This window comes from Martes martes, assembly GCF_963455335.1.
Source record: "Martes martes genome assembly, chromosome: 1".
Lineage (NCBI taxonomy): Eukaryota > Metazoa > Chordata > Mammalia > Carnivora > Mustelidae > Martes > Martes martes.
This window is the reverse complement of record NC_137888.1, coordinates 149,533,803-149,559,848: the sequence shown is the minus strand read 5'-3', so window position 1 is coordinate 149,559,848 and position 26,046 is coordinate 149,533,803. Positions and strand designations below refer to the sequence as shown.

Here is a 26,046-nt window from a genome sequence, read left to right as displayed (position 1 = left end):
TCTTCATGATCTTTATTCTTCTGTTTGATGACTTCTTATTGTTTTGTATGGACTCTGTAGGTTCTCAAGAATAAGCGTTTATCTTTCATATTTATTTCATTATTTTCCCAGTTAGATGTTTGCCTTTTCACCTTGCTCATCTTATTTTTTGGCATTCAGGGTTTGGTTTGGTTTTGGTTTTTTCCCCCTAAGTAACAGCATTATTGAGATAAAATTTGTGTGAACTCACCCTGTTGAAGTATAGGATCCAGGGTTCTTTTGTAAATTCACAGTGTTGCACCCAGAAAGAAACCTTATATCCATTAGTATTCACCCCCATTTTCTCTCCTCCAAGTCTCTGGCAACCACTAATGCACTTTGTCTTTCTGTAGATTTACCTGTTCTGGACATTTCGTGGAAATAGACTCCTAAAATAGGTGGCCTTTTGTAACTGGTCTCTTTAACTTAGCATAATGTTTTTAAGATTCTGTCAGTGTTGGAGCCTCTGTCAGTACTTCACTGCTTTTTATGGCTGAATAAGATTCCATTGCACAGATATACCACATTTTGTCTATCTTTTCATCAGTTGGTGGGCATTTGAGTTGTTTCCACCTCTTGGCTGTTGTGAATAATGCTGCTGTGAGCAGTTGTGTATGTATGGAAGGTTTTGACTTGTGTTGATCAGAGCAGCATTGGTCTTTTTCTTTGAAAAGATTACCATTTCTTGTCATATCAGCAGAACCTTCTCTATGTAGAGATTATACATATTTGCCTTTTTAAAAGTATTTTTATGATTAAATTGTTAAATTTCAATCTTTAGTTCATCTGCAGATTCATTTTGGTTTAAGATTAAGAGAAAGGATATAATTTTTCACAGTGGAATCACTAGATGCTCCTAGACAATTTATTAAAGAGATTATCGTGCCTTCATTGATTTGAAACACTACATTTATATCAAAATTAAGAATTTGCAGTAGGAAAATACGTGTTCAAATTTTGTTTTATTCTACTAATCCTTTTACTCCATTGTAATTCTCATAGCTTTACCTTTTAAGATCTTTAAAGAATATCCTTTTGTTTCTAAAAAATGACTGGGTATTTTCTAGACAGTGTGCTGTATGTGTTTTGTCAGCTTCTAGAAAGAAATCTGGTAGGATTCTGACCAAAGTTGGGTTAAATTCACAAATTTAGGAAAGAATTATTAATTTCAAATCTTCTTGTGCTGTAATATGCCACATCTCCTTTATTCAAATTGTTCTTTTTTGTTCCTTGTGCTGTTAATTATGTATCTTCCTCACAAAATATGTTTTTTAGTACTTACTCTTGTTCTCATTGTAAGTCATCTTCTCCACTCCCCCACCCCCCCCCACCCCACCCCCACCCGCCCAAGTTTTTTCTTAACTAGTTACTTAGTTAGATTAGATACATTTGCCTTCAGGCACCTAGGTGGCTCAGTGGGTTGTTTCTCCCTTTGGCTCACATCTTGATCCAGGGTCCTGGGATTGAGCCCCGAGTTGGGCTCCCTGCTCAGCCGAGGGTCATCTTCTCCCTCTCCCTCTTCCCCTGCTTATTCTTTCTTGCTCACTATCTCTCTTTCCAATGAATAAATAAAATCTTTTAAAAAAAAAAAAAAAGAAAGAAACATTTTGCTTTGGGCTGCCTTTTTCTTACTTATAATTGCTTTTGGTTGATTCTCTTGGGTTTTCACATGGAGCAGACAGGTTACCAACAGCAAAGTAGAGGAGAACGCATTGAAGGAAATGTTTAGCATATTACAGGAACACAAAACTTCATTTTGTGTAGCAGGTCAGTTGAGGCCTTTTTGAGGAAGCATCATTTAAACACATGTAAAGACTGCAAACGAGTGGGGAGGAGGAACTTCCACACAGAGGAACCAGTGAGTGCTATGGTCTGGAGGCACAGTGTGCCAGAATGGCGAGCAGAGTGTGCAAAGATGAGTGGCAGGAGAAGAGGCCAGTCAAGGAGTTCAGATCAAACCCTGAGTTAAGGAGAGTAAGTAGCTAAAGAGGTTTAGAGCAGAGGTGAGACACATTCTAGTTTACATTTGTGAAAAATGGTCTGGCTGTTTTGTGGAAGATGGATTCAAGACAGCCAAGAGTGGGGAGGAGTCTGGTTAGGAAGCAGTTGTAGTAAGTTAGGTTTATACCTACTAGTCCTGGACTAGGCTATTATGAATGTCATTCTTCTCCACTTCTCAGTGTTTCAGTCTCTACAGAATAAAATGACATTTTTATAGGGTTGAAAAATAAGTTTTATATTGGAAAACATGGGATTTTGGATTTCACATTGGCTACTAGTAGGCTACGTTTTATTATTGCATGTCTTATAACTTCATAAAAAGCAAATCTGGACATATTTATCAGGTATCCTATGTTATTCGAGATGAAGTGGAGAAGTACAACAGAAATGGAGTCAATGCCCTGCAGCTGGATCCAGCACTGAACAGACTTTTCACGGCCGGTCGAGACTCAATCATAAGAATATGGAGTGTCAATCAGCACAAGGTAAGGCAGGGAGTGCGTTTTACATTTTAAATCTGTACTCAGTAAACGTTAGTCTGTCTGATATGGCACCTTTCACAGTTTCACATTTAATCTCTGAGCAATGACTTATTTGGTACGCTGCAACCAGAATGTAAGCCTCTGAGAAAAACACCCCTAGAGGAATATTCAAAACTGCTTTAGCTAAAGCGGGGACCCTGTAAACTAGGTATGTGATAAGAGCTCTCTGGTACAAAGGAACAAAGAGATTGGTCTGGTAGGAGGATTACTTTCAGCAATTTATTTTCCGGTTTTAAGTATGTTCCCCAAAAGGTTCTTGGCAGCCCTTTACAGTGCTTTTTTTAAAAAAAAGAAAAAGTTGGATATGCTTTTTTACATTTATAATTAATCTGGAACTTTTGATTTCTTTCTTTAAAAGTGATTAGGGTGCCAAAAAAATCCTTAAGGCCTTATTAGATAATAAAAGGTTGATATAAAAATACAAAGACAACATGGTCAACTTCTTCAGGAGTTTTCTTAAACAGGGAAAGGACTTAAATCTATGTAAAAAATAAATCCCCAGTCAAATGGAAAGGCACTCTTTTTGTATTTTCTTTGAATGCCTGTATTGTGAATGACATAGGAAGGAAGATTCAGGGAAGGAAAAAGAGCATTTACTGTGCTCCTAGGCATGTACCAGATATACTCTGAGCCCTTTCCTCTCCAGTGTGGTTTTCTCACAACAACCCTTCAAGGTAGTTGATATGATTCATTTTCATAGATGAGAAGACGGGCTCAGAGAAACCCATGGTTAAATAGCTGGTAAGTGGCAGAATTAGATCCCAGTCTAACTTCAGAACCCTGGTGCTTGACCTTGTAGTTTTAAAAGGCTGTGTCTTTCTAACAAGCTGTGGAAGTCTGATGTTCAGTCTGAAAAAGAGCCATTACTCTGCACAGTTGCTGGATCATGTTTCTTCAGATGGACTTCAGTCCAGTGGGCTTTAAATTTTTTAGCCAGTGGAAATAGTGGTGGCCAAGTATCAGAAACTAAGAATACTGTGGCTTTGAAATACTTGTTGGAACTCACATTTGAATTGGAATGTTACTTTCTAGGAATTGACAGTATTTCAAATACATTAAGGAAAATACTCACAAGAACTTAAGCCTGAGAGAATCTAGCAAGCTACCTATCCTGCCCTTAGAAATCTTTTTTCCAGTCTTCATTTCATGACAAGACTGAGTAGCATCATTTCTCAAATAAATCTGTAGAGAGCTGTTCTTTTCACCCTTGAAGAGTCTTGAACTTGCCTGTGTTCGGTATAGGATGTAACTAAATGCTTTAAAAGGCCTCTCCTGGTAATTAAGCCAAGAGAAGAATGGAAGAATCTCAAGTTACTGAATTGATACAGTGGCACGGGTAGTACTCCTTTAACCTTTGGCTTCCGGTTCTTCTCTGAACTGCTATAGATATCATGAGGAAAACATTTAATTCAGAAGGTAAAAACCTTAGTAGGAGTGAAACTGTTCATTTCCCTCTACAGTCAGGCTGGGCTCCTCAATATTCTTGTCAGCCACGTCATCATTTCTGGGTCTGCTCTGAGCCATTGCCACCCCAATCCAAATCGCTCCAGCCTGAAGATCTGCTCATGTCGTGTCCTTCCTAGGAAACCCCTGCCTGCAGCACTCTGTGTCATACTCAGTGTCTCGCCCAGATCTTGTTGCCTTTGCTAACTTAAGGCGCAAGAATTAAGCATTTGTCCTAGAAACCTAGGCTTTCTTCAGTAATGAAACTTCTGAAACAAAACTTCTGTTTACATCTGTTACATGGAAGCACCAAATGTTTGATGAAATTCTACCCTGAGGACACCTGGGTGGCTTAGTCAGTTAAACATGGGGACTGTTTGATTTGGGCTCAGACCATGATCTCAGGGTTGTGAGATCCAGCCCTGCACTGGGCTCTGCACTGTGCAATGGAGCCTGCTTAAGACTTTCTCTGTGCCCCTCCCCATCCTCTCAGCTCAGTGTGCATTCTCTCTCTTAAGTAAATTCATTTATTCATTCTACTCTGAATTCACTTGTCAGATTTAAGACCTGAGAGCAATGTGTCACATTAATTGAAGAATGTAAACATATATGTAATTTATAATATATTTCATCCTCTAAAGTAAACTAATGACTTTCTTACAATTTTTCTTTTAATTTTAGCAAGATCCATATATAGCATCTATGGAACACCATACCGATTGGGTAAACGACATTGTACTTTGTTGTAATGGGAAAACATGTAAGTACTTCTTCGGATTATTGGGCTTCTAGAAGTTTTTTATTCAATTTGATATGCTTCTCATTTTTTATGTACTTTTTTATTGAAGTTTGACATATATACAGAAAAGCACACATACCTTGAGAACCCAGCTTAGTAAATTTATAAGGTGAACACCCATGTCTGCATACAGATTACCAGAAGCCCCCTTGGACTGTCCTTTCAGTCACTCCCTTATGCCCAAAGATAACTGCTTTCCTGTCTTCTGAGCACTGTAGATTAATTTTTCCTGCATTCGGATTATGTATAAATAAACTGATAGCAATGTGTATTCTTTTAGCCTTTTTAATGTCTCTTTTTGTTCATATTGTGGTACAGTCCATTTCTTGGTTTTGCAGTCTGTGTTAGAGAAATTTTTCTCATTCAGATTAGTTGCTCCTTCAACTGGAACATTAAAAAAAGTTTTCCCTGCCTAGTCTAAAAAATATCTGAGGGGCGCCTGGGTGGTTAAGCATCTGCCATCAGCTCAGGTCATGATCCCAGGCTCCTGGGATTGAGCCCCATATCAGGATCCCTGCTTAGCAGAGAGTCTGCTTCTCCCTCTGTCCCTCCCCCTGTTCGTGCTCTCTGTCTGTCTGTCTCTCTCTCAAATAAAAATAAAATCTTAATAAATAAATAAGTAAATATTTGAGACAAAATACAGTAGTTTCTAGGAAGAGCTTTTTGGTGTGTGTGTGTGTGAACATTGATTTCCAAGTATGTTGCATTGTTATAAATCTTTAAAATGGTGAAAAGTCTTACTACTCAGGTTTGTTTATTCTTTGCCTCTTCTAGTAATATCTGCTTCTTCTGATACGACAGTGAAAGTGTGGAATGCACATAAGGGATTTTGCATGTCAACACTAAGGACACATAAGGTGAAACAACAAATGTAATTTTCCCTGTCTCTAGTATAATACTGAGATCTCGCTACTTTATGTGGCTCATTTCCTTACTGATCTAGTAGATCATTGTATGTGTGTTCTGTTACAGGATTATGTAAAGGCCTTAGCATATGCCAAGGATAAAGAACTGGTAGCTTCAGCTGGGTTGGACAGACAAATATTCCTTTGGGATGTGAATACTTTAACAGCACTGACTGCCTCAAATAACACTGTCACAAGTAAGGTGTTTGAAAAAAATTTCTTGAATTGAAGTTGATATAAAGAATGGTTTATGAAACGTCTTTGATAGGTTTGCATCTAGACAGTGGTTCATCTTTTGAGAATGCTTCTACCTACAGTGTTCTAGCCCCCAAGAGTATGCTTGAACAACAAGGAGCTAATTCCTTGCTACAGTCTAAAAATGGTAACTTCTTCAGGTGTAACCTGGTTATTTTTGTTACAAGTGCATGTCTTAGCTCCCTAGGTAAAGTGTAGGTTCCTGCAGGGCAAAGGAATCTGTCTTATCATCACTTTGTACCTCCCACTGAATTGCCTGACCCAAAGCTGCAGTCTCAGTAGATACCGTTGATAGAGGTGGTGATTACTTGACAAAGTAGGCAGTTTCTGACTCTTAGAAGTATCACTATGTCTTATGAGCCCTTGAGTTGATGGAGTTGATGGCTGAGATGAAGAACACCCAAAGGAAAGAAAGAAAAGGCCTCCAGTACCAATTTTGTGGGACCCTTTCAGAACTGCTCTACACAATCCGGCTGATTTCAGAAGAGTTCAGAGGGTTTGGGTGCCTCCGGAGGCAATTCACAGACATTCACAGCTGGTTAATAGCATGGGTTTCTCATCAGGTAAAAGATCTCAGATTACCAGATCAGACCCAAACAAGTCTAGATTTGAAACTCAGCCTCACAGCTGGCTCAACCTACTAGAGTCCTCTAGGCCAGGCGGCAGAACGGACACTTAGGAGCACCTTATTGGCTAACCCTGGCCTGGAAAGTCTATGTTCAGGATCTGAGCTATCTAGATCCCTACATACAGGTCCAATTTGTTGTAACTGTGGAATTCTTACACTGACATAGCTAAAACAGTTGTAAGATAATCTAGGATGCGCCACAAAGGGCATGTTAAGAGACTGATTATAATTTTTTGAATATTGTTCTGCCCTTTTCCCCAGGAAATATGCAGAATTCTAAACACTACCCTCCCTTTGTTCTCCTTGATTTTTCACCAGTGCATCATTGTAGTGATTTGGCCCCTGGTCCCTGCTGGGGACTGTCATGACATATCATTTAGTTTTCTCTAGATGGAGGGTCTGCCTCAAAGAGACAGTGACAAGAGGGAACGAAGCAAAAGAAGTCAGTATTGTCCCAAGGTCAGAGACCAGACTTAGGGTAACAGATTCTGCAGTAGATATGTCTTGCTTAGAATTGTTTAAAGAGGTTACCACACAGGTTGATTTATGATTATAGAAATCTGAGAGCCAACGTTTATTGAGTACTTACTACAGTAATTTTCTAAATATGTGCTTATATTAACTGCTTCACTCTTAAGTCCTCAGTATGTTTGTTTACTTTTTATTGAAAATTAGGATCAAATTGTATAGGCAGTTTTATATGCAACTTTTTTCACCTCAATAAAACTTAGTTCTGAATCAAAGAGTGTGAGCATGATTCTTGCTATACATTGCCTAATGTTCTTCCAAGAGTTGTACCAAACAAGTTGTACTTACCCCACAACTAATGTATGAGAGTACCATTGTACTATTTTTGAGAATTGTTAGCTCATTGCAAATCTGAATTGGTAGGTGAAAATAATGTTTTTTGTTTTGACTTGCGTTTCCTTGGAAATGATGAGTTTGGACATATTTTTCATATTTATTAGCATATGTGTATCTATGAAAATACATTACTTATGTCGATAGTTTTAAAATAGCAGTGCAATTCAATTTGGCAAATAATTATTGAGCACCATGCTCACATCTAGAAAAGATGTAAATTTTGATAACAGTCTTATTTAGAATGACCTCCATCATAGCTAGATTTCTTTTCCTTAGAGCACTCACAAAGATAAGATTTTCTCTTTTTTTGATTATTTATTTTCTCACCATAGCACATATTCTTCCCAGTGTCCATCACCCAACCACCCCAACCTCCCCTCCAGTAACCCTCAGTTAAGATAAGATTTTCTAAACCAAATAATTAAACTTAAAATTTTTGCTGACTAGCTGCTGAACAGCTGATGATTTTGTTAACATTTGCTTCCTTTATCCCTAATAGCTTCTTCTTTAAGTGGGAACAAAGATTCCATTTATAGTCTGGCAATGAATCAACTGGGAACAATCATTGTATCAGGGTCCACTGAGAAGGTAAGGGGGAACTTAACCGGGTATATTTTAACACTGGAAAAAAAAGACACCAAAATAATTTGATCTGTGTAATTACTAAATATATAGGCCATGGTTTTGCCTGGTGGGTGCTAAAGGAAGGGTTTTATTTGAACAAACAAGAATGTAACTATATAATTACTGTCGTGTGTGGTGATGGGGGCGGGGTAGATGGGTGGGGGAGGCCTATTTGTGTTTTGACCTTAGAAAGGCTTCCTCCTACTTGAGAAGCCTGGGGGCCTCAGCTAGTGTTCTTTGGCAGAACAGCATTTCCTTCTCAGAATGTAATGGTTGTCATTTGACTTCTAAATCATTTATCATTGAAATTTGTTCATGAGTATACACAGGTTATATAATATTTTGTTAAAATTCATAGGTCTTAAGGGTATGGGATCCAAGAACGTGTGCAAAACTAATGAAGCTGAAAGGACACACCGACAACGTCAAAGCACTGCTCTTGAACAGAGATGGCACACAGGTACGTACATGCACATGCAAGTTTACCTAAGGACCTTGTCCAGAATTCCGGGCACCAGAAATGTCCCTGCTTTCTTGCCTAGGTTGATCTCAACCCAAAGCCACACATGAACTGTGGTGTACTTTTAAAACCTTAAAATACTCAATTGTATATAATAGTAATCCACATTTTGAAATTATTCTGTTTGCATCACTTCTAAATAAAGGCCAAACAAAAAGTTCCCTCAGAATAATACTTATGTCAACAAGTATATGCAGTTATGATGTGTATAGGACAAAATAATTTAAAATAATTACTTTGTATAAAGCAAAAGGAAGTTTTGGTATTGAATGCTTTGTGCTAGTGAATTAAGGAGAAATTTCCTGACGGTGGGTCTGACTTTGGGCAAATCCTGTCATTTGACTGTAGATACAGTGTATAAGTTTAGTCACCTGTCATAATACTTAAGAGCACTTCAAAGGAAAACATCTTGGTAATGTTTGAACATGTACTGATACTCTAGTATTTTGTTGGGTACGTAATTCTGTTTGTTCTGTAGCAGTGGGAAAATGATCTTTCATCGATGTAGATAGATGATAAAAACAAAAACCGAGCACCATTTTCAGTTAAGACCTAACACTACCCTGTACCCCTGCCTCTCCCAGCCATGTTTTCTCATGGGCCAGGAAGAAGCCCAGAGCTAACTGGAATTGATTGCGAGCAGGTTAGGAAAGGGAGAGTAGGGAGGTGGTGCGATGAGAGGTGCCATCACTTCTGTGGAAATTACATCATAGGAGCTGCCTCACACATGGACTAGAGAAACCTTTGTCTCCAGAGGTGAGAGAAAGGTTTGGATAACTAGCCAAAACCAGGAACCTCATCTTCAGAACCAGGCAAAGAGAGGCTTGAAGATGCCCATGGAGGTCTTTGGAGATGCAGAAGGATCTCGATGTTAATGTACTTTGTGGTGTGGCCTAGAGGAGAAAATTTCATGTTACTTGTCCTTAGTTTACTCATCTGCAAAGTAGGGACCATAACATTTAGTTTGTATGGTTGTGAGAAGATTAGAAATAGTAAATATATTCTTGTCTATAGGCCATGGCATTTTCTAGCATTGTTGAGTTCCTTTCCATCCCCATTTTCTTGAGAGTCTAAGAAGCCCAGTTCGGTCAGCTCCTCACTATTTGCAGTGTAGCTGTTGGGCTACACCTGAGATGGCTGCCCCTGCCTTGTTCTGTGAGGTTCGTTCAGGATTTGACTGTGTCTTGTGGTCTGAAATGGGACTGAAATGGGACTGTGGGCAAGATGGTTTTCAGTAGGAGGCTAATGGGCTTGACAGACTTTCCAAAGCTGCTCCTGCTGCTATACTCCTTGCCTTGTTTCCTATCTATATAGTCATGAATGTGCTTTTTAGGTAGCACGTATGGTTACAGATGCACTTCATGTGAAGTCAGCTCCACTTACTGTAAGCAGACCGCTGGAAATAATGCCCTTGAGTGGTAGAGCACATAATTACAGAGATACCACCCTTCTTGAGTTCTTCCTCCATCTATTTTCCTTCTTGGCAGCTAGAGGCGAAATATAAACTTAACCACCAACTACACAGCACACTTAGGGAATTGATCAAAACAGCAATAACAAGGGACGCCTGGGTGGCTCAGTTGGTTGGGCAGCTGCCTTCGGCTCAGGTCATGATCTCAGCGTCCTGGGATCGAGTCCCACATTGGGCTCCTTGCTCGGCGGGGAGCCTGCTTCTCCCTCTGCCTCTGCCTGCCACTCTGTCTGTCTGTGCTCCCTCGCGCTCTCTCTCTAACAAATAAATTAAAAAAATTAAAAAAAAAAAAACAGCAATAACAACTACTTGTTCAGGTCAAAGGAGAAGAAAGAATCCTTTGACTACTGATTCTCAAACTCTTGTAATATACGAGAGAGAGAGAGTTAGTTGCTGAATGAGAGCACGTACTGCATCCCGCAGAGTTGCCCTGCAAGCTTCTAATTAGGATCTCTGGTGGCATCGGGAGTCGGGAGTCGGGGACTTGTGATAAGATATGTGTAATAGGCCAGTGAATCTCATCGACATCCCCTTCATTTGTTGTGTTTTATTTAGCAAATCTTACTGTTTGAGGACTGTTGCCACTGTAGTTGTTTTGAATGATGCCAATATTATTGGGCCGAGCCACCTGGCGTTTCATCCCTTGTACTTGCTCAGGCAGTTGCTTGAGGAACTGGGACAATCTTCTGTCTTGGTTTGAGTCAGTGGCATTCTTGTGTGTCCCTCACAGGGTTTTCCTATCATTGAAGTTTTGCCAACCTAGCTTAAAATCTAGAGGTGTTTAAGCGTCAAGCCACTCCTTCCCTCAACTTACCTTGCCCACTTTGCTGCTGACTGTTGACAGTTACAATTGCATATTCATTCCAGAAACACTTGTGTTGGTCAGCAGTAGCCTGGCCTCAATACACTGGTTCCCCTCGTTTCTGTTGGCAAAAGTACAAAAACCTGATCAGGGCTGTAGACTCTGTGCCCCTAAGTCTAATGTAGTAGAACCATTCAGGTCCTTCTGTCCTAGTCCCAAGAATTACTTCCTAGTGACAGGGTCTTCACGTTTATCCAGTGAAAGGGTGGAGGTAGTGGGAAATGTTTGATGATTACTCTAGCTCCTACAAGGTAGCAGGCACTAGAATTCCTATAAAATAGGCACATCCTTCAACCATACTACCAAATGCTGCAAAGAAGTTGGCCAGCATTGTACTTTATTATTTTTTTTTAAGATTTTATTTATTTATTTGACAGAGAAAGAGACAGTGAGAGAGAGAGAACACAAGCAGGGGGAGTGGGAGAGGGAGAAGCAGGCTCCCCACTGAGCGGGAGCCTGATGTGGGGCTCAGTCCCAGAACCCTGGAATCATGACCTGAGCTGAAGGCAGACGGTTAACGACTGAGCCACCCAGGTGGCTCAGTTAAAAACATTAAAAGTAATTATTGTCTCCTTAGGGGCCTGCTTTTTAGTGATCTTGGATTATAGTTGCCATCAGAGATTATTTTGTGTTCAGTATCAGAGTTAATACAGCTCTGTTCCCTCATCTGCTTTTAGCTGTATGTTTAGGTTTGGAACTTACCTCTTCCCTACTACAAGTTGCCCAGGCTATTAGGACTTCAGCCTATCACCTTAGCTTTCCTTATCCTAAAGTTGTCAGACCTTACTCCCTGGAGATACATGGCCTAGATCTGAGTGATTAAAGCTACACTAACAAGGGCATCTGGGTGGTGCAGTTGTTAAGGATCTGCCTTTGGCTCAGGTCATGATCCCAGAGTCCTGGGATCGAGTCCTGCATACGCCCCACATCTAGCCCCGCATCAGGCTCCCTACTTGGCAAGAAGCCTGCTTCTCCCTCTCCCACTACCCCCTGCTTGTGTTTCCTCTCGCTGTCTTTCTGTCAAATAAATATATAAATAAATTTTTAAAAATAAATAAATAAAGCTACACTGACGGCTTTGCCACTTCAGAGTAGCAGTTCTTCTTGGATGGGGGAGCCCCTCCTTGCCCTCTCTCCATCAGATTGCATGGGTCCTCCCACAGGTATGTCGGAGGTCTGCTTGTAACTTCCTCCAGACAGTTTCCTTGTTGGTTAGGCTCTTGGTTGCCTTGTAAACCAATTGGAGTAAGGATTTAAAACACTGATGCCCCTGGCAATTTATGGGGGAGTCTCCTAGTGGGTGTTCATTTAATTAAACATGTCCAGAGTTCTAAAGGCCCCTTCAATCACAGGACACGCCAATAAATCTTAATATTCTTGAAAGCCTCATCTATTCAGACACTTTTTAAGTCTCCAAGCCCACAACTATCTTCTCTTCTTTGAAGCTCTTTGCCTTCTTAATTTCTTACACCAGCACCGGCAGTTGCTTTTTCTTAACACCATTTTTTCCCCCAAAGAAGCAAGTTTTTATTCTCTTTTACAAGTCACCACGGTAACTGGTAGTGAACCCCAGGCATGCTGAATGTGAATGTGGTGTGGCCAATTCAGCCTCTTTCTATCAGAGTCACAGTGTGCTCAGCCCTACTTTGTGTGCCAGCAACTTCTATGTAGTTGATGCTCCTGAGCCTTCAGAAAGTGTCAGAACTGCTGATGTTAACTCTGAATGCTAAAGGTCCACATTTTATATTAATGTTGAACTTGAGGCTCAGGTGGGAAGTATGCAAGGTCACAAAGAGTGAGTGATAAGCCTGAAACTAGATTTTGCTTCTTATTAATGGAATTAGTGACTCTTATTAATAGAATGTCAGAGACCTTATTAATGGAATTAATGACTCTTATTAATGGAATGTCAGAGACCTGGCAGGCCATTAGGAATCCATTGCCGTGAGGGAGAGGTGAGACAGAGGTGTGACCTAGGGCTCCAAAAGGCCTGTTGGCCTAGTGCAAAGGTTGTCAACCTTAGTGTACCAGAATGACCTGGAGAGCCTATCAAAACACAGATTGATAGACCCTGCCAGAGTTTTTGCCTCATCAGGTTTAGAATCTGCCTCATTAGCTTTGGAATCAGACCAGGAATCTGCATTTTTAACAAGTTCCCTGGGGATGCTGATTCTGCATGTGGCCAGGTAGGAGAGGACAGAGACAGTTTTGCTCAGAAGTTTCCTCTGCTTGAGCATGTACTGTTGCTTTCGGTCATTTCAGCCTGTGGTGCATGCTTATCAGAGGTCTTCATCAGAGGCAGAAGTACAAGTTGTTAGACATGGGTGTTTGACACTATAGAGTCAGGAGAGGCACCAAGTGCAGAGCACAACAAAGCAGGAACTTTTCTGGCTGGAACTTATTCTAACTTCAACTTTCTCCATTTTCAGTGCCTTTCCGGCAGTTCTGATGGGACCATTCGCCTTTGGTCCCTTGGCCAGCAGAGATGTATAGCTACGTATCGAGTCCATGATGAAGGTGTTTGGGCTCTGCAAGTCAATGACGCCTTCACACACGTGTATTCTGGAGGAAGGGACAGAAAAATTTACTGTACAGACCTAAGAAACCCTGACATTCGGGTACTAATTTGTGAAGAAAAAGCACCAGTTCTCAAGGTATGTCCTGTATTTTAGTTTAGTGGTTAAGATTGTTACATGTACTAGCAATCTGGCAAAATCTGTATGAAAACATGAATCAGCTGTGGAGTTGTAAAAACAGGTATTTTAATTTTTGTTAGTCACTTATAGAAGAAATTGTGACTTCTTCGGTACTTCAGTGACATGTAGCTGTCCCACTGGCGAATCCTAGTGCGATTGGCCCACACTGCTCCTGAGCTCAGTTGGCCTTCCTAACCTGTCCTTAGTGGAGGGATGTGACAAGTTCAGGTGTCTATGAGCAGACAACAACAAAGCACAAGTATGTCCACCGCCCAAGAGGGAGGATGTGGAAGAGTTGCTCCAGAAGAGTGAACAAGCCAGTTCGTACTTCAAACCGTGACTGCCTCAAAGTAGTCCTGATTGCTAATCAGTCAGGGTGAAAGGGTACTCCAGAAGCCGTCCACATTGACACCTGCTGAAAGTGAAGCCTGGACTGCAGAATGGCCTTGTCATAGTATGACAAGTTGCTCGGCTTCTCTGATAATCTCAGAACTGCACATTAAAACCATAGTAAAGAGATTTCCAGATTTAAAATGGAGGCATAAGGACAGCACTACTTCTTTTCACAGAATTCATCCAAAAACAAGAAAAGCAAGAAACAGAACTGCAGATACCCACGGAACTAAAAGACCCCTGAAACCCAGACCACAGTATAAAAGGAAGGGCTGGAAATAGGAATAGAGGTCGAATGAGACCATTGAGGCGGTGCTTGTGGCCTAGGAGCGCACACATCCTGGCCGAGTATAGCTCTTCAACATAGGTGTCGCGCCCCCCCCCCCCCCCCCCGCCACCGAGGACAAAACCAGTAGTCTAGGGAAGCAAGGGAGTTGAGGCTGAAATCAAGAGTCTGTGCAGGAAGCAGGCTGCTGGGGGCCTACAGCAGGGAGAAGAGACACTGTGTGTGAGTCCTGCAGCTGCCAGGATCTCTTGGCTGTGGAGGAAAAGGTGCAAGAACTTAGTGGTGCCATAACTGTGTGTTAGAAGAAACATCACTTTGAACTGAAGAAGATTCCTACTTGCTAGGAGTCCACCTATCCCACTACTCCCAACCTTCAATTTCCTGGCACAGGAAGAATAGTGGATGAGTGACCATAGAATGATTTCATGTGCATGCTGTCTATATGCATGGGTGTAGGGACATATTTCTGTGTGTTCTGTTTTAAAAATACAGAAGGTACACAGTACACAGATATACTGTTCTTAGGTGAGGGAGGTGAATTATGTGGGTACTTGTCACTTTTGCTATGTTAGAATTTTTTTTGCTACAAACATTTTCAAAGAGAAAAGGAGACCTACTTCCTTGTTACTGAAAAAAAAATACGAAATACAAGAGTAACAAAAACAAAATTATGGTAAGTCACCCTTTTGACAGTACCCATTTGGATCCCCTAATTATTTAATTTAAAATTACGCTGAAACTTTCAGCCACTGTTTTTGGTAAAAAGTCACCCCTATTATACTTGTAAAGGCCATTTTTCCTTTAGCAGAGACACTCCCTCATTATTCTGTGCAACCCTAGCTTTTACCGCCTGCCACGGTGCAGTCAGCATACAGTCAGCATACAAACATGGAATGAAGGAGTTGATATTTAATAATAGGTAGCTAGTCCCGGCAGCTCAGGAGAGTCTGCATTCCACAGAGCGGTGTTTTTGTGCTTTGTTTTCAGATGGAGCTTGATAGATCAGCTGATCCCCCTCCCGCAATCTGGGTTGCCACGACTAAGTCTACAGTAAATAAATGGGTAAGGGAACCGCCGTATCCCTGACAGAGGTTTGTAAACATGTGGTTTGTTATCGCAGACCTGCCAGATACCAGTAGCAAATGCTCAAGATGAACCTTACACTCGGCATGCTTTTGAACAGTGGCAAAAATCTGAAAGCCTCTGTGAGTGCTCTGAAGGATTGTACTAAAATTAAGATAATAGTCCAAATGAAGCTTCTGACTTCTTTGTCAGGAGCCAAGATAGACATTTGATGTGCCTAGAGTAGGCACTGTTGCCTGGTAAAATGTTAGTACAGCATCTGAGCTCACAAAACTGCCTTTGAAAACAGGCAGCCCAGGTCCAGGTTTTCCCCACTATCTGAAAGTTTGCTTTCCACCTTTACGATTACCCATTGTCTCTAACTTAAAGAAATCAGAAGAGAATTTTTGCTTTTATAAAATGGTGATTGCTTCTTTGTCTTTACACCATCTTGGCTTATAAAAGACTTCATAGGAGTGCTTAACTTTTGGATAGCAGGGAATACCTGTACCAACATGGCAGGGACACTTGTTAGGTTTCTGTTCTTCCAAGTGTAAGAGAAAAATAGAAAAATTGTGCTTTCGAATTCATTCCTTTTTTCCTCATAGCATGAAGAGCAGGGATAGAAATAGAGGATAACCAAAGAGGTCATTATTAAAAGTGCTTTTAATTCTTAAATGTTCATTAAAGAAGATTTAAGTTTTCTTACTTACCCGACTATATGTGGATAACAAAAGAGATAGAGTGTTTCCATTTGTTTCTGTTTATATACCAGTCAAGTGGCCTTTCTCAGCTTTCTCGGTACTTGTAAAAAATGTTATATATCTTGTCTAAATTTCAGTGTCCCAATGTGAGATCAACATAACTTTACCTGGAAGAATGCCTACTTTTCCTTCCAAAAAGACAGTATTAGTATTCCCATCTTAATCCTTGGTTTGTTTCTTGAAGTCGTGGTAGATAATTACACTTTATGATTAAGTATTTTTTGGTTGATGTTATTTTGGTTTTTCTCATTTGTCCTTTGTTTTTCTTGCCACTTTAAACAGATTGGCAAAGCTTAGAAAGCATAAAATGATTAAAAAATGAATTTTGTTCCTTTAGACCTTGAAGGGAATTCATAATTTTAGAGCCTCTGGAGATTATGACAATGACTGTACAAATCCTATAACACCACTTTGTACGCAGCCTGACCAGGTTATTAAAGGTGAGTAAGGAAGGTGGAAGGTATCATATCTTTTACCGAGGCTAATTATAGTTATTAAGAGGTTGACAAAAATAAAGGAGGCGACCTTCCTTTCAGTGTAATTCTGATGTCAATAGACAACACAGTGTATTAGTTTATTTTTAATAGACAAAGAAATTCTTTAAATGCTAGTGACTTTAAAAAGCAGACTTTCTTGAGGTAATCTTTTTGCCCAGCATCAGAATAGTCGTGGTCTGCAGCGGGCTAAGAACCACTTTGTAAAATATAGAGGGTTGAATGTTATCTTTTGGCACAAGTCAGATCTGGTCCCCGACTTCTCTGTGCTTCAGCTGGAAGCTCTGGCTTGAAACACCCGAGTGAGGAGTAGAACGCTGAACAGGTGTTCATCACAGTTCTGTGTCCATGCTGATGCCTCTAGAATCACATGTGCATGCAGGAGGCAGAGTTAGAGATGGGACTGATCCAGACATCTGCTGTTATCACTTGAACTTTTCCCAGTGGTTAAAACTGTTTGCCCTTAACAGTTTTCCACTGGGAGCCCCTCGAGGGAGGGAGTTTTTTCATCTGTAATCTGTTTTTTAAAATCAGACAGTTGGGGGGCACCTGGGTGGCTCATTGGGTTAAGCTTCTGCCTTCGGCTCAGGTCATGGTCTCAGGGTCCTGGGATCGAGCCCCATATCAGGCTCTCTGCTCAGCAGGGAGCCTGCTTCTCCCCCTCTCTCTGCCTGTTGCTCTGCCTACTTGTGATCTCGCTCTTTCTGTCAAATAAATAAATAAAATCTTTTAAAAAAGGGGCACCTGGGTGGCTCAGTGGGTTAAAGCCTCCGCCTTCGGCTCAGGTCATGATCCCAGGGTCCTGGGATCGAGCCCCGCATTGGGCTCTCTGCTCCATGGAGAGCCTGCTTTCTCCTCTCTCTCTGCCTACTTGTGATCTCTGTCTGTCAAATAAATAAATAAAATCTTTTTAAAAATTTTAAAAATAAATAAAATAAAACCAGACAATTTTTCTTAGGTTCGCCTTAAACAGCCATATATATATATATAAAAAACTGTATGTGTATCTTTTGACTCACCTTCTCCTTTCTGATAGATTGTATGATTTCTGTTGTTACATGCCAATGAGTAATTACTGCCATATGGTGAATTTAAACAGGGAATTATTTTCCTAATTGTGTGGGTTTTTTTCCTTTAGGGGGTGCGAGTATTATTCAGTGTCACATTCTTAATGATAAGAGACATATATTAACCAAAGATACCAATAATAATGTGGCATATTGGGATGTATTGAAGGTGAGTAACTTTTTGTATTAAATATAGGTTATTGGGTCATGGATCCACTTTATTTTTTGTTATAAAATATATATATGAAATAACCAAAGTAATAAGTACATAATTAAGATTAGAATGCAATAATACTTTTTGGGGGGGTGGATACTTTTTTATACAAGTATTTAGATGAGACCATAGTTTATCTTTTTTTTTTTTTTTTTTTTTGAGGCCATAGTTTATCTTAAAAGCACCTAAAATTTTGGTGGAACCATTTCTGCTCTGTTATATGCTGCCTTACCTTAAAGTAAATATATCACATTTCCTCATCCTTGACATTATTGACATTTTGGGCCAAGTAAGTCTTTGTTGAAGGGGCCGGGATAGAGTGGGATCTGTCCTGTGCATGATAGGGTGTTTAGTACCATCCTCAGCTGCTACGAAGCAGGTGCCAGTAACCACCTTCCCTTCTACTGCAGCTTCAGTTGTGATAGCCAAAACTCTCTCCAGACATTGCTAAATGTTTAGGGGGAGGAAGGAAGAAGCAGCATACAAAATCACCCCAGGATGAGAATCCTTACAGTGCACAAAATAAGTTTAGCCATTTCTTAGGATTTATAGACATCACTGTGAGTGTCAGTTACAACTCTGGGTCATGTTACGATGACCCTGTGGGATAGTTAGATGTTTTAAACCATTCAGCCACATTCTGAATAGCACTAAAGAATTTACAGGCAGGGCGCCTGGGTGGCCCAGTCATTTAAGAATCTGCTTTGGGCTCAGGTCATGCTCCCAGGGTTCACATCAGGCTCACTGCTCAGTGGGGAGCCTGCTTCTCCCTCTTTTCCCTGCTCATGTTCTCTCTTGCTCTCTCTGTCTCTCTCAAATAAATAAAATCTTTTTAAAAAATTTATAGGCAGGTTGAAGAGTTTGCTTTTCTTGGTGGTGATAGTATATTTGTTCAACACCTATTTCCTGAATTGAATGAATATTGTGTGCAGAGAACTGTGTTGAGAGTCAGATAACAGAAAGTCTGTACTGTGATCCCCTCTGGTAGGGACAAGGATGGGGGAATGGGAAACCTTACAGTTAAAAAGACAGATGAAATTACAGGGTAGTTTATGGACAGGGGCAATTACTTACAACTAGAGAAATCAGGCGGGCATCTTCGTGGTGGAGAAATCATTTGAAGAAGGTCTTAAAGAACTCCAGCAGATGACTAATGGTAAGGCATTTTAGGAAGAGGAAGTGAGTGACAAAGGCACAGGAGGGAAGGTGGTACTCATTCAGTGACTTTGACTTTTGTGTAATTGGAGACTAGAGGGAATGTTGGGGGGAAGCAGTAGGGGTGTAGGGGAAAAGGTGCTATTCAAGTAATTTCCCAGAGAGTCTTGAATACAGGCCCCATGGTTAGCCTTCTTTGCTGTTCCCTAAAGAATCTAAACCTAAGATTGTACTGGAGCAGGAAGAATCCCATGCCCAGAGCAACAGTGGTCTGTGCGATGGGGAAGAAGCTGGATGGCCGTGTCTTCAGCATAATGACTTGGGGATCTAAAGGAAGAGACAGATGTTGGATACATGATAAGTAAGAATTGAAAAGCTCTGGGGTTTTGGTTAGGCTCCTGGTTAGAAGAAATGTCTGGATCTAAAGAATAAAATAAACAGCTTGCTTTCTGAGAAGAAGGGATTGTCTGAATAGAAACCTTGGCCTGCCTGACACTTTCCCTCCCCATGGGCATGGGTATGGGAAATCACATAATGAAGCAGTTGCCTGGTGAGCATGGTTGCAGAGTAAGAGGCTTTAGTAGTTGAGTGGAAAATGAAATTGCAGCAGACCCCAAAAATCCAACTGGTTTTTCTTAGGATAGAGATACACTTCTCGGGACCAAAGACTCATGTTTGTTTCAGAGAGGGGTCCTGTGGAGACTGGGAGGGTCCAGAGCAGTCCTGAGGACCTGGTCAGCAGGAACTTGGCTACTCTCCCACTGACGTGGCCTTCGTTCTGGCCCGTGGCTGGGCTTCCCCTCATGCTGCCCAGCACCTGATGCTCTCCAGAACATAACAGAATCTAATTGGGCCAAGCTACTCTTTCGTGGTGGGCTGACTGATTTTCTGCCTGTGGATCTGATGTTCTTTCTCTCAGGCAGATTAGCCAAAGCCTTGTAGAGTCCTGCTGTCTGAATGGGAGGTAACTCTACTTAGATGGGACACTGACCTGGCATGTTCCATAATTGGCATTTTTTGTGTCTCCAGCAGCTTTCAGTACCCAGACACTAGGCCCTGAAGTGTCAAGATCAAGTGACTGGGAGTGATGGACATGACATTAAACAGAAGTAGGGAGTCAGGAGTATTTAGGAACATAGGCTCAGAGTGAGAGAGTTGCATTCTAATCTTGGTTCTGCTAGCTACTAGCCAAGTGATCTCTGGAACATGCTGAACCTTTCTAAACCTCTGCCTTTATTCCTAAAATGTGGGTGGCACCTATTTCTTGGTGAGGTTAAGGAGATGTTCGAGAAGTATTTATCATAGTGCCTGGCGCATAATAGTTAAGAGGTTGTTACACTAATGCGGATGAGAGATGAGATATTTATCTGAACTAGGATGGAAAAAAACAGAATCATGAGGAAGGTATTGAGACCTGTGGATAAGGGGGAGCTTGAATAAAAGGGAGTATAAACAAAGTAGCAGAGTGAGTCCTGGGTCAGATAGTTTGGTAAGTGGAAGTGATGGGCTGGGGGAGGCAATGTAAGAGGGAAAATGGATTGTTGGTAAAGGGAGAACATGATGAACAAGACAGTAAGTTTGAGTTTATGTGAATGTCTAGATAGATAGGTCCTCACACACCAGTAAAAGAGCTGGGCCGGAGAGACAGGCTCAGCAGTCAGCGGCTGGTGGATTATAACTGAAGCAATGGGAACATCAGAGTTTCCAAGGGATACATCAGTACTGAAGAGAGAAGAAACCAGCCATCACCCTTTAGGGAACTGTTAGAAAAGAGCAAACCACAGAGGTATATAATAAAAAGGGGTTGGAAAACCAAGAGCCAATGGCAGGTCAAGAACTAAGCAAGCATTTCCCAGAAGGGCTTGTGGTTAGCTGGCCTAGGAGAGTTTATGTCCAATTTGGAATGTAATATGCCTGGGATTTAACCAGTAGGAAGGATGGTGTTGGGGCGGAGGGGTGGGGGGACAGCAGTCTTGAGGGAGTCCTAAGAGCCCTGATAGAGTGGATTGTGGAGTGATTGGGAGGTAGTGGAGCAATCGTGAATGAAATTTGGCTTTGGGGAGGTGGGCAGGAAGAGGATAGAGGGATGGGAGGGTCAAGCAAAGGTTTTGTTTTGGTGTTCTCAGGTACTTTTGAGATGGGAGTAATGGGAGTGTGTTTGCTGCTTACGGGGAGAAGCTGGGAGAGACATGAGAGGGTAGATCCCCAAGAAGTGAGGGGATCTGGAGCACAGCAACAAGGGGCACTTTTTCCCTCACAGTGGGAAGAACAGTAGTACCGAGTTAAGGGGATTTTGTCAAGTCTTCTCTAATTTGGAGGAGTAGACGTTTGTCCTGTGCTGAACCACAGTGAGGGAGGTAACAAGGCCAAACAGGAGAAGGGTAAGATTTAACCGGGGTGTTGTGGGGAACTGATTTTGGAAACATAAGAAACCCCAGGTAGCAGCAGTGGTGAGGCTGCAGACCGTACATTTATGGTGGGAATATTGGCAAGGATTTGAGAGACCGGGATGCCCTGTGTATTATCCATATGGATGTGGATGTTGTCCAGGATGTTTTTAGACTCAATTTTTTTTTAGACAGGTATAAAAATGTGTAAAATTTGGAATACCTAAGTCAGAATTGGTTCAACACTTAATATTGATAATTATTATCCTTTCTTTTTTGCTGTGTAGGCATGTAAAGTTGAAGACCTGGGCAAAGTGGATTTTGAAGATGAAATTAAGAAAAGATTTAAGATGGTATATGTGCCAAATTGGTTCTCGGTAGACTTAAAAACAGGGGTAAGTTAGCAGCTGATATTTGTACAGTTGGGGATAGTTGAAAGTTTCTGATACAGCTAAAAATTAGATTTATTAGTTACAGAGTTGTATGTGTTTAAGTGTGGAGACAGTAAATTTCTCATGTTAATACTTACAAAATGCAGTTTAAAAATGCCTTTTGGTATCTCAGTAAATTAAATTGTAGTTGGAGTGAATCACATGAAACATTTTCATTCTAAATCTGCGGCTTAGCTCCTTAGTCGAATAGTACAGATAAATAGGGCCTTAGAGACTTATTTGGAGAATGTATTGGAATGGAATGCCACTTACAGTTTTTTCTTTTGACAGATGTTGACTATTACTTTGGATGAGAGTGATTGTTTTGCTGCTTGGGTTTCTGCAAAAGATGCTGGCTTCAGCAGCCCTGATGGGTCAGATCCAAAATGTGAGTTTAAGTGTCCTTTCTTCCTTTCTTCCTTTCAGAAGAGAAGGTGGATCTGTGCTGAGTTGGGTTTTCTTTTTGTTGGTTTGATTTGTTTTTTGCTATCTGCTCTTTTATTTGTTTAACAATATTTGAGGTATTTTAAAATCATATTCTTTATTGAAAATGGGAAATACTATTCTATTTTAAATGTTTTGGGGGGTCTTGATTTTTCTCACAATCTGTGGTTTAGCTTTAACAATTAAACACTCAACACACTCTCTACCCTTAAACCTTTCTGGAAATCTGATAGGGTAGGAAAAGTGAAGCTGGGAAACAATTCTGTTGTTTTCCTTTTTTTTTTTTTTAATTGAGATATAATTGACATAACATTAGGTTCAGTTTCACATGTACAACATGATTCAGTATTTATATATACTACAAAATGACCACAAGTCCAGTTAATACGCATCATCACAGTACAAAATTACGCATTTTTCCCCTTGTGATGAGAACTTTAGAGATCTACTCTCTTAGCCACTTTGAAATATGCATTACAGTATTATTAACTGTAGTCACACATGTTGTACACTGTACCCCTGTGACTTTATTCATGTTATAACTGGATGTTTGTACCTTTTGACTCTCCACTTCCCTACCCCCTGCCTCTGGCAACCACCAGTCTGTTCTCTTTATCTATAAGTTTCGGTTTTTTGTTTTGTTTTGTTTTGTTTTAAGATTCTACATATAAGTGTGATCATATGGTATTTGTCTTCCTCTGTCTAACTTATTCCACATAGCCTTCAGGGTCCACCTAAGTTATTGCAAATAGCAGGATTTTGTTCTTTTTTATGGATGAATAACATTCCATTGTACATAAATACCACGTTTTTTTCTTCATACATTCATCCATTGGTGAACATTGGTTGTTTCCATATCTTGGCTATTGTAAATGCAGCTGCAGTGAACATGGGAGGTCCATATATCTTTTCAAGTTAGTGTTTTCATTTCTTTGGATAAATACCCAGAAATGGAATTGCTAGGTAATATGGCGGTTCTATTTTTAAGTTTTTTGAGGAACCCTGTACTGTTTTCCACAGTGGCTGCACCAATTTACATTCCCACCACCAGTACGCGAGGGTTCCCTTTTCTCCACATTTTCATGGACACTTATTATTTATCTTTTTGATAATAGCTGTTCTAGCATGTGAGGTGATAGCCTGTGGTTTTGATTTGCATTTACCTGATAGTGACATAAGCATTTTTTCATATACTTTTTGGCCACCTGTATGTTTTCTTTGGAAAAATGTCTATTCAGATCTTCTACCCATCTTTTTTTGAAAATTTTATATGTATTTATTTTTTTAAAGATTTATTTATTAGAAAGAGAGAATGAGCAGTGGGTAGGGGCAAAAAGACAGAGAAGAGAGAGAGAAGCAAACTCCCTGCTGAGCAGAAAGTGTGATGCAGGGCTCCATCCCACAACCTGAGCCGAAGGCAGATGCTTCACCGACTGAGCCACCCACGCATCCCTGGAAGATTTTATTTTTAAATAATGTCTACACTCAACATGGGGCTCAAACTCACAATTCTAAAATGAAGTCGCATGTTCCACTGACTGAGCAAGCTAGACGCCCCTTTCTGCCCGTTTTTTCATTGGGTTGTTTGTTTTTTTTTGCTTTTGAGTTGTTATGAAGTCCTTATATATTTAGGATATTAACCCCTTATCAGATACATGATTTGCAAATATTTTCTCCCATTCCATAAGTTGTCTTTTCATTTTGTTGATGTTTCTTTTGCTGTGCAGGAGCTTTTTATTTTGATGTAGTCCTACTGACTGACTTTTGCTTTAGGTGTCAGATCCAAACAGTCACCAAGCTCAAGGAGTTTATTTGCCTATGTTTTCTTTTCTTCTAGAAGTTTTACGGTTTCAGGTCTGACATTCAAGTGTTTGATCTATTTTGAGTTAATTTTTGTGTATTGTGAGAAGAGACTCATGAGAGTCTATTGTATTTTGTTGATTATATCTTTGGTTGGTATTCTCCTACGAATGTAGCATGTAGGCATACCTGATGTATATAAATACAATTTTAATGACTCTATATGGAAATAGTTCCTTAAAGAGTATAATTCCTGTTTTTATTTGTTCATTTTTAATGAATGTCTGTATCTGAACAACCAGATAGAGTGTCTATTTGCTCCACGTTATTACTTCCTTAAACATTCTAAGATAAATTTTAATAGGTGCAAAATCTTTCAAGTCTTGCTTTTAAACACCATTGGCATTGGGTTTAGAATTTAATATCAGAATATGTGGAAATATAATTTTTATTCCTTTCCCTCTGTTTTTAGGCTGAAACTAATAACTGTTTTTAATTTCTTTTCATCTTAATTAACTCTTTTTCAGTGAACTTAGGAGGACTTTTACTCCAGGCACTGCTAGAATATTGGCCTAGAACACATGTGAATCCAATGGATGAAGAAGAAAATGAAGTAAACCATGGTTCGTGTTTTTGTATCAGGATAATTGATTTAAAATTACTCAGAAGTTTAGGATACTTGGAGTGTTTGTTATTCCAGGAATGTTTAAGAAACTTTAAGAAGCATTTGCTAAGTCATGACATAATAAATAACTTGGGATGTGCCCAGTTTCTCACCCTTCTTTCCACATACCAAAGAGCAGTCTTAACTGAGATTCCAAGAGCACTTTCACTCAGTGATGCTGCTCAGGAGGGGTTAAAAAAGCCCTACATATTCAAATGACCTTTGCCCTTAAAAGCAAGCAGCTTGGCAGCCTTCTTCCAAAGATATTTCTCAGAGTAGCTGTGGCCCTGCTGGACTTCTTTCCAGAGACAGCTAATGAGCTGCATCGAAAGCCGTTTCGGTCCTTATCTCGTCATGGTTCACAGATATTACTGAGTCTGATGATCTACCTGATCTTGTCTCTAAACGTTTCAGAAGATCAAATTCCAACTCAGAAGTGTCAGGATAAGTGAACAAGTATGTGTAAGAATTAATGTCACAGAGGACATTGTAAAGCTGTGTGTGCCACAGGCAGTGGCAGCAACTTGCTCTGGGCAGCAGAGAACATGTTTTGAATTTACAAATTTGGTTCAGTTTGATTGGAGAAAGGGAAGAAAAAGGAACCTAAACTTCACAGCTCATATGTTACAGCCGGGCAAAGAGTCTTTGAGTCCCACCTACCAAGGACTTACTCCGCTGAATATGAATGAATCTCTGAGTTCTCTGAAGATTCTGCTGAAGATGGCCCACTTGTGGTGGTCATCAGTGATGAGGACCTCCTGGTAGAGATTCATTCTGGCCGACCAACTCATCCGAAATGATTTTTGGAGTTAAAATCTCTTGTGCAAGGATGGCATGCTTTTCTTCAAGCCATTCTTCTGTTGTCCCTGTCAGAGAGGGCACTGACCCCACCCATGGTGACTTTTCTTTTATGTCACGTGGCCCACTCCCCTCCCCATCAGATGTATAGTGGGCTTTGAGCCAGAGAAACTCAATGGAAAAGTCTTTCCACAGAATCTTGAAAAAGCTGTTTTAGTGTGGTCTCTGCTGCTTATCAGCTGTGTCACTGTGGGCATGTCGTTTCCAGTTCTTGGCTCATCCCTCTCCATCTGCAACGTGACAGACAGGGTGCCCTTAGAGGCCCACTAAATAGACAATAAAGGTAAAAAACCGGAAGTACAGTCAGCACCCCGGGCATCCAGGGTTTGGTTTTGGAAGTAAGGAAAAGTTAGAGGAAACCCCAGATCATCCTTAAAATCAAACTACCATAGTAAAGGC

General features: G+C 40.5%; 1 protein-coding gene across 2 annotated transcripts in view; it reads left to right on the top strand.

Annotated features, from left to right (window-relative positions):
• The window catches only part of WDR48 (WD repeat domain 48), a 46,570-nt gene that overhangs the window by 11,811 nt on the left and 8,713 nt on the right, over window positions 1-26,046 (top strand). For both annotated transcript variants that reach the window (XM_080800893.1, XM_080800892.1), the window contains exons 2-14: window positions 2,364-2,504; window positions 4,686-4,764; window positions 5,578-5,660; window positions 5,776-5,905; window positions 7,955-8,043; window positions 8,438-8,539; window positions 13,362-13,586; window positions 15,295-15,369; window positions 16,471-16,573; window positions 17,766-17,863; window positions 21,738-21,845; window positions 22,173-22,269; window positions 24,653-24,748. In XM_080800893.1, the coding sequence (XP_080657019.1) occupies window positions 2,364-2,504; window positions 4,686-4,764; window positions 5,578-5,660; window positions 5,776-5,905; window positions 7,955-8,043; window positions 8,438-8,539; window positions 13,362-13,586; window positions 15,295-15,369; window positions 16,471-16,573; window positions 17,766-17,863; window positions 21,738-21,845; window positions 22,173-22,269; window positions 24,653-24,748 (1,426 nt within the window). The remainder of the gene's footprint in view (window positions 1-2,363; window positions 2,505-4,685; window positions 4,765-5,577; window positions 5,661-5,775; window positions 5,906-7,954; window positions 8,044-8,437; window positions 8,540-13,361; window positions 13,587-15,294; window positions 15,370-16,470; window positions 16,574-17,765; window positions 17,864-21,737; window positions 21,846-22,172; window positions 22,270-24,652; window positions 24,749-26,046) is intronic.